We start from the raw sequence: 16,480 nt of genomic DNA, 5'->3' as shown, positions 1-16,480 counted from the left end.
GATATAGTTAATGAGCACTTATGTATTGTTAAAGAGAATGTAAGCAATTACATTTTTGACAGAACAATTTGGTGACATATATGAAATTTAAGATAAGAAGATTCAAACCAAGTAATCTCACATTTAGAAATTCCAAGGAAATTATTAGAGAAGTGTGCAAAGATACAAATACATGTGAACGTGATTTCTATTTTCATATAAAAATTGAAAACAGCTTAACTGTTCATCAATAGGTGATGACTTAAATTGTTAATCATACAATAATGTGCTATGCAGCTAAGAGAAAGGAAATAGAAAACACTGACATGAAGATATGTGCATGAAATTTGCAATAAAAAGGTATTAATAAAATAGACTAATAGTACGAATATTACTATTATTCATACACACACACACACACACACACACACACACACACACACACACAGAGTATATGACAACCGGTAAGAGTGATGTGGAACCCACCTAGACAGAGAACACCCAGGTTTCTACACTTACGCTTTTTCCTCGGAGATTTCCTCAATGACAGTCTGCTTCCATCATCCAGGGGATCTACAAAGTAATGACAAAGTTACTTTTAAATAAGCAGGCTTTACATTTGTTGACCACACTCATTTCAGACAATATTAAGATGACAATGCTATTTCTGTCCTTTCCTTTCTGATGGGGAATCATGGCTCCAAGGCATGAGTCCTGTACGCAGAGAATCGTCTAAAACCCATTCACCTTTTACACATCTCAGTGTTCTCATCTGTAAAACTGAATAAACTACTCACACTTCTCCAAGGGCAGTTGTGAAAATAAATATAATTTATCCACGAGAAAATTAGAAGTGAAAGAAAATAGAAGTCAGTGCAATGGAGGAAAAATTGTTAAAATGATCATTTATTTCAAAGGTGGTCAAATTTAACACATTCTTTGTGGCAATGACTAGATATTTGTTGTTTGTGAGTCAATGTGGGATTTGTAAGTTGTGCTTTGTAAGTTGTGATATAATGACCAAAATCACCAACAAACAGAAGGATGTTCAGCTTTTTCCCCTTCAAGGACAGTGATTACAAGGAGCATAATAGTAGCCATGGAGAGAATGAATTAACATGCACTCGTTCACCAGCGCATGCCAACAACATCATCAGTTGCTTGTGCCCAGTTATACTATTATGTTTGTGTTTATGATGAGATGTTCTCTTCCCAAGCATGGAGATTGGGACTTAAGAAAAAACTTGATCTAAGGCTTGGGCACTTCCAATAAAGTACTAAGAATATGCTTAGTGCGTGAATTCTCAGTAGTGGTGATGCTGCCCAAAAATTGATTCTTGGGGGGGAAATCTTACTCTTTTTTATGTATAAGGCATAAATAAATATATGCAGTCCTTAAATCAATATATATATTTGTGATATTAAAATGTCATGGGGTGTGTGTTCTTGATTAGGTAAAAAACACATGCAAGTGGGCTCCTAAGGGCAGTGATAATGAAAAGAGGGCTGAGAAACTCTTGCTTAGAGTAAAACAGTTCTGAATCTGGGCTCCAGAGACTGCACTCTGAGACTCGCAATCCCTCATTTGTACCTTGCGTGATTCTTGGTGGCATGCTGGGTGGGTCCTTGGGACTCTATGATTCATTCATATCTGAAGTATCATCACTGACCTCTCAAAAAAAAAATGGCATTCTGTTCAGATCTCAGTAAACACGCTCTAGAAAAATCTCATGGGGAATCTCGCAGAGATCCAGGGAGGAACCTTGCACACCCTGCAGCTGAAGGCTGGAGGTTGCATATTTTCTAGAGCTTCCGTGGTGCCCTCCTGTGTATCCATCACTAAGTATCTCCCACTCAGGGCAGCAGAACATCCAATGAGAGAGCAGTCATCTGAACCCCTGGACCAGAGGCTCAAAGTGAGGTCATGAACCCCTGAGGAGTCCTGGAAACCCTTTTAGGAGATTTTTGAGGTCAAAACTGTTTTCATAACAAGGTTTCCTTTGTCTTTGTCACTATGGAGATATTTCTACACATGGATCAAGAACTGCTGGTGCCTTAGGACAAATCAAAGCAGTGTCTCCAAACTGTAGGAGTGGTTACTACAGTTTAACACATTCTTTGTAAGTTACTTCAGTTTAACTTACAAATCCCACATTGACTAACAAACAACAACTGTCACTCACCAGAAAAAAGAAAAAAGAAAAAAAAGCCAGTTTTAAGAATGTTCTTGATGAGGCAGTAAAAACTATTAATTTTATTAAATTTCTATCTTTGAGTACACATCCTTTTAATAGTCTTTGTGCCCTAAGTCCCAGCTGGGGTCAGCTATACCCTGTAATCACAGCTGTTTCTTTAACAAAAACTCCTCAGATGTAACCTGTATTTGTGCCTTCTCTGTTGCTCCTGTCATACCTCATCGTCTTTCCCTGCATTGCTCCCTCCTCATATTAACTTCTCATGTCCACCAAACCCTGTGCCTGCTTCACAAGGGACCCATACTGAGCCTTCAAATGACAGATTCTGTCACCAGTCTTACCCTCAGGTCCAGACATCTGGGCACATTTAGTCTTTGCCTTTTGGGTCTTTATCACCACCTTTGAGTTCCTGGTTGAGTCATCCTTTCTTTGAGTCACCTGATCCACCATTTGGAGCTTCTCTTGGATTCTGTGACCAGGTGAGGCGGTTCCTGGTCCAAACAGGGATTTGTGAGTAGTTTCCATTGGGATCCCCTCTTAGTGACCTTCCTTCTCATGCCTCCAGCCCCCAAATGTTGAGATCTCTGTACCCCTGTGCCTCACTTTTCTCCTGCTACTTCTCTGTAATTATATATTTTTTCTTGTGTGCACCTTACTTCCCTTCCCCCATCCCCAAATTCACCACCTCGTCTCACTCTTTGTACCTATTGAAATCACCCAGAGACATTTGGGAGAATTCCAGAGCAGTGAGGCTTATTTACTGGTTCCTGTTACATCTGCCACAAGAAGGTGGCCACATCTGAGTAAAAATGGCCTGGTGGTTTGTTTCAGCAGAGGAGGGGATTTCTAAAGTTACTTCCCCAGGTTCCCCGGGGCCCATGTGTGGTATGGGAGAGATGAGGGTAGGGGAAGTGGTGTCTGTGTGCAGAGCGAGTCCGCCTCATTGTTGAAAGAGATCACAATTTTCATTGATTGTGGACTTTTGAAGCTGATCCCCAGTAGAGTAAAAATATCTCTTTGAAATCCAGGGGGGACAGTATACGACCTCTCCTAAAAGATGGACAGATAAACTTTTATTTTTTTTAACATTCAAGTGCCACTTATGGAGGAAGCATGAGTGGCTAAAAGTTGGAGAGGAGGTATCCAGGGAGTTCAGTCATAGCAATTACTGAGTATTTATCCAAAGTCACTGGGGCCACCTAAAAGAGCCTAACAGTTTCCTTTAACATGTTTTTGTGACATGTTTTTCCCCTGTCACAAAAGGAGGGTTTCAGAGAAGTTGAGAACTGTTACCAAAAATAAAGACTACTACCTTTTTTTGCATTCAAGGGTATAACATGTATATTTTTAGTAGGACTATGTGTGTGTGTGTGTTTTTTTTTTCTTCTCAAAATTTGGTATCTATTTTCAGGTGTTATTAGTATTTTTAATAAAGATGATTAATTAAATGTAAAGTAAATAATATAGGAACAAAGCCAAATCTGGCATCTTCTTAGCAGAGGGAAGTCTCAGTAGGGAAGTTACCCAAACAGAACAGCTTAACACAAGCCCCGGAAGCTCCCCATTTCTAACAAGGCCACTCTGACTGGGGAGTGTGTGCTGTTGCATAGTCAAATAGATGTTCCTGCCCTCAGTCACATAAACCTTTAGAGAACTATTAGAGTGGATACCTCAGTATTGGAATGCTGGCCAGAGGGCATGCAAACCATCCATGCCTGCTCTAAACTAGGGATAACAGGAAAGAGGATTATGTGGGTTCTATTTCTCTGCTGTGAGATTTCCCTCCAATAACTCTTAGTTTATATCAAGATCACATGCTGCTAGTGGTACCTGTGACTCTGCATAGCATAATAATAAATCACAAACCATCCTTTGTCAGATCATTCTTCAAATTACAGGATATAGGAAATATGGTTTCTTTCATTTTTTTTTCATTCAGGTAATAATTAATGTCGCATTTGTGCCTGGAGATTTCCATCTAGCTTAGAAGAGACACATTACTTAAGTAGTAATTACAATGGAGTATGTGGAATTTTCCCAAAGGACCAGTGCTGAGTTCTATAGGAACATGCAATGTGACCACCTTATCTAATTTAGCATCAGAGAACACCTTGAAGTAGACATTGAAGCCAACACCAGTGATGAACAGGAGATAGCCAGACATTTATGGGAAGTAGTGTAGGGTCAGAATGTAGCATTCAAAGAGAGGAGCATATACCAAGGATCAAAGATGAGAGAAATGAAACAGGAGGAATAAAAGTTCAGAATGTCAGCTGGAGTTTTGAGTGGGAAAAGATGGAGTTGAAGAGGAAGAGAAGGTTGGATTGGAGAGAGCATTGTCAATCACACTAAGAACTATGAGCATTATTCTAAAAGCACTAGGAGGTCAAGGATAAGTTGTAAGCATGGGAATGAAACCATCAGATTTTAGTGTAGCAAAGAGGAGGCAGAATCAATAGAACTTGTCAATATATTACGGTAGATAATCAGGTAGTCAAGGATGGCTTACTTTTTGGCTTGGCAACAGGGTAACTAATTTCAAGTTAAATAAACTCCAAATTCCTCCCAACGGCCTGTGAGGGCCACATGATCTGGCCCCTCTCTACCCTCACCTTGTACCACCTTCTCCTTTCTTCATCATAGCCCAGGTCAAAAAGGATGAGACCAGAACTTGGAGACACCTCTAAGTAAAAGACAAGGACACCTAGGGTTTCTATGGCTCTTGGAAAGACACATTTAAATTCCAAAAAATTAGGGTACAGACCCAGGATGCTGTCCTAGTCCTGTATATAAACTGCAAACCCATCATTCTCCATTCCTTGTCTATGAAATGTAATCTGCCACTCACATAGAAAGATTCCATTAGCTCTCTTCTTGCTGCCTGTGGGTATGCACGTGGGGGATATACGCTTTTCCAGTTTATCAAGTCCTGTCAACTCAACCTCCAAACTGACTTTGAATTGGTCCGCTTCTCTCCATCTTCACTGCTTGATCTGAATCCAGGTTACTATCAACTCTCATGACATCTGCTCTCTAAATGATTTCCCTATTTCCATTCTTTTCTATTTCCAATTCATTCTTTACACAGCACCCAAAACAGTCTTATCTAGTTTAAAATTGGATAGTGTCATTCACTGATTAGATCTGTCAATGGTTTCACATTACATTTAGAATACAATTCACCTTCCCACACCTTGACCTACAAGCATGAGCTGCCTCCAGCCTCCAGCCTCCTCTTCTACTGTCATCTTACCTCTTCGAAGTCTTTTTTTCTGTTGTCTCTTTTTTTGAACTGACCACATACTTCTTTTTCTTTTCTTCCCTAAAAAGACAGAGTACATGTAATCTTTTATAGCTACACACATAGATCTCCCAATTGTCTATGTCAACAATTCTCAACTTTTATGTTTGGTCTTCAAACGACAATGGCTAGGCGGTCATTCGTGACCTTAGGTGATGCTACTTCATGGAGTAATGGCAGAGAAGAAATTCTAAAGTGGCAGAGGCAGGAGAGACATGAAGAAAAGAAGACAATGAGTCCAGGTAATGCATTTCTAGAAGCTTTGTTGTGAACTGGAGGGAAGGGCTATGGAGGCAAGTGAAGAGAGATGGGGACCAAGAGAAATTTCCTTTATGAGCTGGGTAGGCATGGGCATTGGTTAGGATGCAGATCCTTGTGAGAGGTTGATGCTGAATTCTACAGTCAGGCAAGGTGGAAGGATTGCCTTGGAGAGAAGGAGGGAACCAGAGAGGAGGAAATTTCCACCTGATGGGTTTCTATGAATTAGGAGGAAAATTAATCTCTTGAGAAAAAAAAGGAGGCATCAAGAAGGGCATAAGTTTGAAAAAAAGAGCTCAAAGTTTGAAAGGATCATCACAGGAAGTGGGATTGTCTCAAGGTGTGGAGGGATCATTTAGCTGAAACTGTGAAGACACAGTGGGTGTAGTCTGCTTTGCTGTGTGCCTCTTCCCAGCCACGCCTGCTTTTAGATACAGTGTGAAGAAAGCAGTAATAGGCTCCTTCCAGACCTTCCAGAGAGTTCTAGGAAAAGACAGAGAGTCAAGGCAGGTTAAGTATCTGCCATAGGTTATTGAAATGGTGGCTCTTGGACTCCAAGCTGGTATGAAGGGGTGTGAGGAAAGGCAGATGATGGACTGAACAAGGGAAAGGCCAGTGGACTGGTCATCCCAATGAGGTTGAAGGACAGCTACAGAAGGAACACATTGTAGGAAGAAATCAGGGAAGGATATTTTAAAATTAATTTTTTAAGATTGTGCTGAGAAGGGGAAATCAGAGGTTGAATGATTGTTGTAGAAGGAGCAAACTCAAGGATTTGGTGAGAAAAAAGGAATTATTTAATTATTGGGAATTTAAGCCAGGTTTGAATGATGAAAGAGCCTGTGGATAGTCTTAGGGTGCAGGAGGCAAAGAATTGGTGGAGGAAAAATAGTTGGAAATTATAAGATGAAGGATTGGAGAAATCAGAGTATTAGATGGGCCTGTTATTCATATACTAGAGTCCCGATGCATGAAATTCATGCACTGGGGGGGGTGTCCCTCAGCCCAGCCAGCACCCTCTCCAATCTGGGACCCCTCGGAGGATGTTCGACTGATGGTCCTGTGGGATCAGGCCTAAACTGGCAGTCAGACATCCCTCTCACAATTCGGGACTGCTGGTTCCCAAATGCTTGCCTGCCTGCCTGCCTGATTGCCCCTAACCATTTCTGCCTGCCAGCCTGATTACCTCCTAACCACTCCTCTGCCAGCCTGATTGCCCCCAACTGCCCTCCCCTGCTGGCTGGATTGCCCCCAACTGTCCTTCCTTGCCAGCCCAGTCACTCCCAATTGCCTTCCTCTGCTGGCCTGGTTGCCCCCAACTGCCATCCCTTGCTGGCCTGGTTGCCCCTAACTGCCCTCCTCTGCTGGCCTGATCGCCCACAACTGCCCTCCCCTGCCAGTCATCTTGTGGTGGCCATGTTGTAACCATATGGGAGTGGCCATGTTGTGACCACATGGGGGTGGCCATCTTGTATGAGGGCATGACAGTCAATTTGCATATTACCTCTTTATTATATAGGATACTTTGAAGGTGTCCAGGATGATGGCAAGACTTGAAATAGAAAAACTCTAAGTCAGCTTTGGGGAGTGGAGGGGAAGTCCAGGGATGATACTGATGAAGTAGTGAATAATTCACTCAGTGGTTAAGCCTCAGCAAAGGGGATGGGGAGCAAGGGGCTGGTTGGGTACAGTGGGGAGCAAGGTGTGATATACAGCCTGCCTTCCACATTGAGGTGAGTGATAGCAGAGAGAATATGCAGCCATGTCTTAAGAGAAAGCAATGTACTCTTGGGAAACCACCTTTCATTTAAAGGAGGTGCGACTAACCCTTTATGAAGTTGTGGATATAGGAGAGCTTGGTGATTGCAGAACAGGCAATTTCAAGGGGTGCATATTATAATGGCTCTAAATGCCTTCTGCTTTTCCTATCATTTAATGAAGGCCTCAAAGGAAGAGGCAGTGAAAGGGAATTGCAGAAACAAATAGTCCTGAGCGTCATGACTACAATCACAGAGAGAGTGCTCATGACAAGATCCAATCAGAAAAACAGGATGCACCTTCGCATTCCCCCTCCTGATGCCTGTAAGAGGAGGGCAAACCTTACCTTTCCTGACGAGAGGTGTGCTGGCTGCTTCCTGGGGCTCTGCCGGCTCATTTGGTTCAGGAGAATCATTTCTTATCACTGATAAGGGAAACAGAATTCATTTCAGAGGTCAGATGGGCTAAAGAGAAAGTACTGAAGGATCCGATGTGAGAACAAGAGGATGGAGGACATGTGTGGCCCAGGGCTGGGGACCCACCACTACAGGGTTTCCTGGCTCTGCCCTGAGTCAATCAAACTTGTGGTTATTGTGACTTGCATGACTATCACAGAACCAGGGAGCAATTGCCTGCAGAGGAGGGCTCAGTTTTGCCCATTGGATGGATTCCCCTTACTCAATGGACGATGAATACAGGGAATCTCAGTATCCCTCACTCAGGGAATGAGGCTGAGAGCAGTGAAAGCAGTGACCTTGAATTCTATCAGCCACAGTGAAGGTGAATATCTGCCATATAAAAAGATATATGTTATTGCTTAGATGCCTATGAATAGATATTTTTGACCTGCTCTACCTGATTATTTCACCTTGAGAAACAGTGAAGGAGACTAAGTGCCTTATATATATCAGCTGAAGAAAGCAGGAGCCAGGAGCAAATAAATACAACTGTTCTTAGTTTCTGTTGCACTAAGAAAGATAGAAGGGCTCAAAGCCATCACAAACAGAGGCCCATCTCAAGAAAGCTGTCACCTTTTTGTCTTCACAAGGTTATGACATCCATCTCAAATTCTGGCCTATTTAGGAACAGGTAACTGAAACAGGTGGCAAGCAGTCGCTAGACCCTTTAAACAATTTGTTACATTTAAAACTATTTAAATAATATCAATTTTTAAAAACCCAAACATACAGAAACGTTGAGGGCTGACAGTGATCGTTTCCTACAGTTAGGGTGGGGACTGGGAAGGAGGGCCATCCATGTCTGGGGCACTGATTCAGTGTTAGGGCCACACAGTGGTTTTGCTTGCTTTGCATTTTGATGGAGCAGTTTTGAGCCTTGCCTTATTTAAGTGGCCTCAGAGGGTGGCTGAGTCAAACAATCCTGCCTGGCTCAGTGCTTCGTGCTTTCTCCGGTGTTCCCGCCACAACCCCTCTGGAAGATGAATGTTCTCCTTTTGCAGACCCCTTAGTGGTGTTCGAGTCCAGATCCAGTGGGTATTAGGAGGGGTCCCATCCCTTGTCATTGGTGTCCCCTTCCCAGTCCACCTTGCCTTCCCCAGGGACTCTATCTCCCTCTAGGAGCTCAGGTCTCCTGTCTATCCAAGCCTCCAAGAGCTGGGTGAGCAGCCAGGAGCTGCACCGTGATGGTGGTCAGGAGCAGTGAGGAGAGCCCTGTCTCTAGAAGATTCAAATGGATTTTCCTCTTTGAAGACATAAAAACTTAAGGTGGACTTAAGTTGCCTAAATGAAAATTACCTGGCTCGTGGGCTGAGGGAGCCTGGGGCATCTCTTGAGCCTCTTCTTTATCTTTTGCTTGAGCGGTCGGGTGGTCACTGGACACTGAGCAGAAAAGGAAAATGAATTTCAGATGCCAGGACCAGCAAGCAGGGATCAGAGAAGGAGGAAAGAGAACAATCTATTCTATCAGGAGAAAACAATGGGGCCCGGACTGAACACCAAGGCCTGGTGAGGGTGAGGCAGAGTGGGAGAGAGCCATCATTTGCTTTCAGTGGCTACTTACTAATTTAATTATGGTACCTATTTTTTTCTTTGAAAAATCTAGAATATGGAATCTTACATTGTTATTCACTCTATGATGATGTTTACCTTAATCATATGAAAAAAAAAAAATATATATATATAATGGAGGAAACATTATTTGGACCAAACAGGACCCCTAATTCTCAAAATTCATGACACCATTTCTGGCAGCACCTAAAATATACCATGGTATATTTAAAAAACTCTAACTCCTTTATAATGACTCTTTGCGGTTGATAAGTGGCACAGTCTCAGAAACTAAGTCAGGTCCAGAATGCCTTTAAACATGTTATCCTCTTTTCTAATAATTTTAATACCATCGCTCTTAGAATTCAAACCACATGATGATGAATACGGTTGAAACTGAAAGGCCTCTAATCAATCAGAGAGTGGGCAATCAGGTGAGGATGGTTGATGTGACTGTTGCCCAAGTTACTTGTCAATCAGAACAGTGTATTTGAGTGTTGGTTGGACAGGGCTGTTGGACATCACAGAGTCAACTGGCCATGGCAGCGACCCTGACAAGTCGTCCTGTGCCAAGTTGGTGCATTGGTTCCCCTCTGTCTTTTTCTTTGTCTCCGGGTTCTTACCACCAGCCTCCTGGTTGGCACGTGTGTATCCTCCCTTCACAGCTACCTTGAGCTAAAGTAAGCCAGCCTCAAGTACATTACCTTGCACAGTAGCAGGGGGAGTGCTGGGCACCCGTTGTGCGTCTTCTTCATCATTTACGTGGGGTGTTAAGTTGGCCACTGAAGAGAGGAAGGAAAATCATTCCAGGTTAGATGGACAGGGTGTGGGGAGGAGAGTGAAGGGTAAAAATGTCTGGGGCAGATGGAGCACCAAGGTCCAAGGACAGAGGGTTGGGCTGTTCCAGGGATGGAAGCAGGGCTCTGGGCCCCACACTCAGGCCCCTCACAGTGTACATAATCCATCTTAGAAAAGGCTGTATATGGGAGGTGGGTGTATGGAAGGGGCAGATTAACACAAAGGTGGGACCTTGGGGTTGTAGACATGGCCACAGGCACCCAGGCTGGCGATGTCCAGGTGTTCTGAGTCTGTTTCTCACCTGGAGTGGTCCTTCCTTCCTGGATGACTCTTGGGAGAGCGTTGTCCAGGACCTTATTGTTGTGCTGTGGGATTGCTCTGGGCTGATTGACTCTGGGCACTTGGGTTGGGCATCTCAGTGGGGGGCGCTGGGGTGCAGGCAGTGGCAGCAGGTTCTGATGGGGGTTTCTACCTACTGAGTTGGCTGGGACTTCAAAGACGGCTTTTCTCCATCCTCCACAGGAAGCGACAACTGGAATTGGTAAAGGAGCACACATCAGCACCCCAGAGACTCCGAATTATGTGGGAAAGGGATTTCTTTACACACATGACTTCCAACAGGTTGGGGGGCATAGAGGTATTCATTCTCCCTGCCAGGTGCAGAGATTGATTCATCATCATCGCCATCCATTTGTGGCCTGTTTTTAATTTATGAATTTGAGCAGTGCTATACTAATTGTATCTAGCCTCGATCTAAAAACAAAGTAGTTTCACACATGAAGTTGAGTTTCACTTTGTCCCAGGGATTTAAATTTTTTAGATTTTCCTTAATTTTGGCTTCAGAATTTAGACAATTACGAACAATGTTTTTATTGAATAGATGTCCCTGTTTTAATAAATAAACATATCATACTTCCTTGTAGCAAATAAAATAAAATATAAATTTCTTTTCATAGTGTTTCTTGTTTCTGCAGACTCAGCTTCCGTGCCTCCTCACCTTGGACCCTGTGATCTGGCCACACCCAACTTCCTTCCCATCCCTAGTACCCCAGGCCCATGACTTTTCCCAGGCTGTTCCCTGGCATGGCCAATGGTGGGTTTCTCTTATGATTCTTCTCCATCATTTATTTCAGAAGTGAAGTTGTTTCAATCAGTGAACAGAAAAAGGCAAGTAAGGTGGGATTTTGGAGAGGGACCCAGAAAAGAAAATCACAGAGTAATAGATCAAGAAGGAGGTTTGAGCTCAGCTAGGTCAGAGTGGCACTTTGGTGTGTGGTCCCTCTGACTTGCTTGGCATGGCCTTTGAGAACAACATTTCTCCCAGAAATGCCCCAATGCTGCCAGGAGCATGGGCCCACATGCCTGCCTGAAGGGTGACTTTTCTCTTTTGAGGCCTCTTGAGCCCAAGGATTCATTTCTCCCTTTGGGAAGGAGCCTCTGGATGGAAAAGTGCTGGAGAGCAGATGAAGAGCTGTCAACAATCGTGCTCTGCTGCTCTCTCCCCTGCCATTCTCAGATAAGTGAACCTTGTGTTTCTCCTCAAACCTGAAATAGTTTTACCATCTGCTCCTCTTACTTCTTTTTTTTTCTGATCTCTATCACTGTTCTTTTTTCTACTCCTTTATTTATTCAGTTCTTTCTCCCTTTAAGTGTGCTTCATGCTCTATGTCTTTCTCATATCCTCTTTCTGCCTCTGTGTCCACAATTCCCCTCCCTTTTCTCTCTCCTCCAGTGTCACATTCTGTCTTCCAGCTATCCGCTTTAGTAGAGTGATTAACGTTCCAGGCCTTGGTATTAGGAGATCCAGGTAGGAATTTTGGCTTTGCTCTTAACAGACAAATAACTTTGGGAAAGTTACTTTTACTTTGAGTTTTAATTTCCTTCTGTGTTATATGGGAATAATTGTGACTCCACAGGATTGTTTTAAATATGATATGAGATAATCATATGAAGTGCCTGGGATATTGCCTGGAACATACCAAGCACTCAAAACAACAACAACAACAACAAAACAATACCACCACCAAAAGATATATATTTATTATTATCTCTCCTTACCCATTACTCTTCCTCTCCTTGTCCTTCCGTCAGAAAGGGTCTCTGGAACTTTGCATTTCCTCATATTATGCATTCCTTAGAGACTGTCCAGTATGCTAATCTGTACAATTTTCCCAAATTCTTAGAACAGGTCAGACAGAAACATATGTGACCTCTTGAAAGTCATCTTAGAGAACCAGGGCTAGAGGCTACTCTTGCTGCCACATCTGTGAGAGAGCATGGCCCACACCTTCCCAAAGAGAAAATGGGCAATTAAAGTGCCTCTTCCACGGGGCTAGAAAACAACCCGAACTTTCCATAGCAACCCCCCTCATGCTTCTATGGCCCCAGAGGTATTTAAGAAGCCTCATACCATTTCTGAAGCTCCTGTGAATCGCCTCCAGGTTGGGGTATTCACGTAGATTGATCTGACTGAACAACATTTCCAGAAATGACAGATTAAATGGCTCCTCCAGTTTGGTGAGAATGTTGTATACCACTTTGGATACAGGGACCATATTTCTACAGGCTTCCATAGACTCCTTAAGAAACAGAATGAAGGATTATTATACATGAATATAAAGATAAATAGAGATTTGTTATACATTTGTGGTTTTCTAAGTTGTAATAGAGCTATTTTGCTCTTTTAAGGAGGAATTTCATGCAAAATGTATAGCCAAACTCTCTAATGTAGAGAAATCACAGTTCTACCTGTTTACTTGGGAACTTCATATATACGTATTTTGATAGTCATAGAAATAAATAATTTAGTCTTCTTTAAAATAAGTCTGTTTTGTAAACCTTATTTTAGGTCTATTTGAGGGAATAGAGAAATTTTAAGAAAGGAAAGTGGAGTCAAAGGCTGTTATGGTATAATTAATTCTCTAAGGCTCTGGGCAGGACACTTCAGCAATTGACCCAGTGGTCAGTAACTAGTTATTATTCTGATGATTTTTGTTAGCCTGTGTTCTCTCTTTGCCTCTTGGACTTGAGATGGGCTGAATAGGTTCCAGCCATAGGGAAATGACCCAGAGAATTCTTCTTGATGAGAGGATGGCTAAGAAGACAAATATGGCAAGAGAGAATTGATTGCAAAATGTTTATGGAACACCTACTGGTCTAGTCCTTGTGTACAAAGCAATGGAGAAGATTAACATGGTGCTCCCCTTATTGGGGGAGGGGCACTGTCAGGCAAATAAGATAGGCATCTTAAATAATAAAAGGCTAATATGCAAATTGATCCCCATCCCTAATCAGCCCCCCAACTCTGATCAGGGCTGGCCTGCCAGAACCAGCCTATGCACAAATTCGTGCACTAGACCACCTCTAGTTAAATAAACACAAATTAAATAAACACAAATTAAATAAATATCCAATTATTGTTGAGAGAAGTTTTATTAAGGGAAATCATAGGAAGAATAATGAGGGAGGTCTTAATTAGGAGTAGGTCATGGAGACATCTCTGAGAAGTGACAGCTGGGCTATGATCTAGAGAGGGCTTAGAGCCAACCAGGTCAAGACTGGGGTGGGGAGGGGAGGTTCTATCACTACTAACACTTCCCTAGGCTCAGGAAATGCTTTAAACACCCCAAATTATATGAAAAGAGTGCCATTTTTATACACATAGACATATCCCATTGCCTGCCTTTCTTCACATTAGACTAGACCATGGGTGCCATGCTCTTAGGAATTAAAATGGTGCCATTAGTAGGATGAATGGTGTCCCCTCCATACAAAGATATGTCCACTTGAAACCTGTGAATGTGATCTTGTTTGAGAAAAAAAAAGTATTTGCTGATATAATTAAGGATCATTTTGGATTAGGTGGGCCCTAAGAACACAATGACAAGTGTTCTTAGAAGAGAGAGAGAGGAAGGGAGAAGACACACAAACAAATAAAGTGATGTAGAGATGGAAGCAGTGATTAGATGTTTTTATAAGTAAAGAATACCAAACATTGCTGATACCACCAGAAGAAAGTCAGGGAACAGACTCCCTCAGAATCTCTAGAAAAAATCAACCCTGCCAACATCTTGATTTTCGACTTCTGGCCTCCAGAACTGTGGGAGAATACATTAAAAAAATTTTTTTTTTTTGATTTAGTGATTTTTTTTTTGAGAGAGAGAGAGAGAGAGAAACATTGACTTGTTGTTTCACTTATTTATGTATTCACTGGTTGATTCTTGTATGTTCCCTGACTAGGGATTTAACCCCCAACCTTGGTGTATCAGGATGATGCTCCAACTAACTGAGTTACTCAGCAGAGCCATTATTTCTTTTAAGTCACCTGGTTTGAGATCACCCTATGATATCCTTTTTTTCTGCCAATGAACATTTGAGTCCAGGCCTTCTAAACTCTAGAAATCCGGGGTGTGTGTGTCGGGGGGAGGTGTTGGTTTGGGACTTCAACAATCGGGCATTCTTGGTGAGAACTGGGCGGTGATGTGAACGTGGTCAACATGACTCACCATGTACATTTTCTCAGAGATGAAGGCTTTGTCTCGGAGGCCTTCCAGGAACGGAAATGGCTTGCATATGGCATAGGAGATCTCCAGCTTCTGGAAGATGAAGTGCTGGCGAAGAGTTTCTTTTAAGTCTCGGGTGATGTTGAACATCCTACGGAAGGGGCAGAAGAAAAAAAAAAAAAGGGAAGCAAAGACATTGTGGAGCTTGGGAAGCTGCTCTCTGTGTTTATTGAGCATTCTGGTTCCAAAGGCATCCCTGAGCAGTCTGCAAAGTAACATCTGCCTCAAAGACTCTGGGTATATAGGACAACACCTAGCAACAATGGAGGCTAAAAGTGACCAGCGACATGACTCTGAAATCCCAAAGGAGCTGCTGGTTAAACATCAGGCAGGTATTAAAAATAGCTAATATTAGTTGACAGCTTCCAGTGTGCCCGATTTTAAGGGTTTCCCATGAAGTGACTTATTTGACCTTCACAAAACCTTTGATTACTATGATCATAGTCATTTTTATTATCAAGGACACTGAGACATAGAGGGGTTTAATAACTCACCCTAAGTTGTGCAACCTGGAAGTGGTGCAGGTAAATAAATCCTGACTTTCTGGTTCCTGGCTTCCAATCATAAGCACTATAATTTGTGGCTACATTGAGCCGAGTTATGATTTCCTACACTGCAGCTTAAGGCACACCCAAGCAATGCTTATGTAAAAGGGATGGCACCAAACAGGCAAGAAGATGGAAACATGATAAATCTTAGAAACTTTAATAAACCACCTACAATCTTTAACACACAGGCAAAACATAAATAAAAACACAAAGAATATAAAAGACATGATTAGTAAAGGTGAATTAACTGATTTATGTATCATTTTCATATCTTAGACATGTGCCTTTTCCCATGCCCATGACACATTTATAAAATTCACCATTTGTAGGTCATGAGAAAATAATAAGTTTAATAGGCAGGAAATTGACAGATGACATTTCCTGACAAATTGTCAAGAAGTGGGAGTCATTGACAAAATATTCATTCATCTGGAGATATTTAAAAAACAAAACGAACAGAGATCCCATTTTTCCAACACCATTTTATGTCCAAGAGAAAATGGAACTGTAATTGATGACTATTTCCCAGGATTTAATCCCAGTGGCAGATTGAGTACCCTGTCTCTCTCTTTTTTCATTCTCAAATCCTTTAAGTTGACATAAAAAAAAGATATTATAAAAAAGAAAATCCAGAACAGTACTAGAAAACAAGAAAAAATGCCAGGGGTGGGGATGGGGTGAGCGTCTATAATTGTGAAGAAATCCTGGAAGATAGAGAACAACTGGGAAAGAAATCTACCATCCACGACATGCATGAGGGAAGGATAGTGCAAAGAGCACAGAGCTAGAGAAAGTCAGAATGAACACACGACACGCTAAGAAGAGGAAGGGGTCCTGGGGTTACATTTAGGATGACTACCAGGCGTCCTCAAACTACGGCCCGCGGGCCACATGAGGGTGTTTTTGCAGTTTTGTTTTTTTACGTCAAAATAAGATATGTGCAGTGTGCATAGGAATTTGTTCATAGTTTTTTTTTAAACTATAGTCCGGCCCTCCAACGGTCTGAGGGACAGTGAACTGGCCCCGGTTTAAAAAGTTTGAGGACCCCTGAATTATACAATAGCTTTCAGAACAG

General features: G+C 42.3%; 1 protein-coding gene across 1 annotated transcript in view; it reads right to left on the bottom strand.

Moving 5' to 3' along the window:
- The window catches only part of SP110 (SP110 nuclear body protein), a 34,939-nt gene that overhangs the window by 16,547 nt on the left and 1,912 nt on the right, over positions 1 to 16,480 (bottom strand). Inside the window, exons 3-11 of the mRNA XM_054723190.1 lie at positions 14,801 to 14,948; positions 12,706 to 12,874; positions 10,597 to 10,827; positions 10,202 to 10,279; positions 9,246 to 9,329; positions 7,838 to 7,915; positions 5,428 to 5,496; positions 2,516 to 2,665; positions 499 to 552 (exon numbers count right to left, since the gene is read on the bottom strand). Of these exons, the coding sequence (XP_054579165.1) occupies positions 499 to 552; positions 2,516 to 2,665; positions 5,428 to 5,496; positions 7,838 to 7,915; positions 9,246 to 9,329; positions 10,202 to 10,279; positions 10,597 to 10,827; positions 12,706 to 12,874; positions 14,801 to 14,947 (1,060 nt within the window). The 5' untranslated portion in view covers position 14,948. The remainder of the gene's footprint in view (positions 1 to 498; positions 553 to 2,515; positions 2,666 to 5,427; positions 5,497 to 7,837; positions 7,916 to 9,245; positions 9,330 to 10,201; positions 10,280 to 10,596; positions 10,828 to 12,705; positions 12,875 to 14,800; positions 14,949 to 16,480) is intronic.

Source organism: Eptesicus fuscus, chromosome 11 (assembly GCF_027574615.1).
Source record: "Eptesicus fuscus isolate TK198812 chromosome 11, DD_ASM_mEF_20220401, whole genome shotgun sequence".
Lineage (NCBI taxonomy): Eukaryota > Metazoa > Chordata > Mammalia > Chiroptera > Vespertilionidae > Eptesicus > Eptesicus fuscus.
Note: the sequence above shows the minus strand (reverse complement) of the source record. Positions and strands in the feature narration are given on the sequence as shown.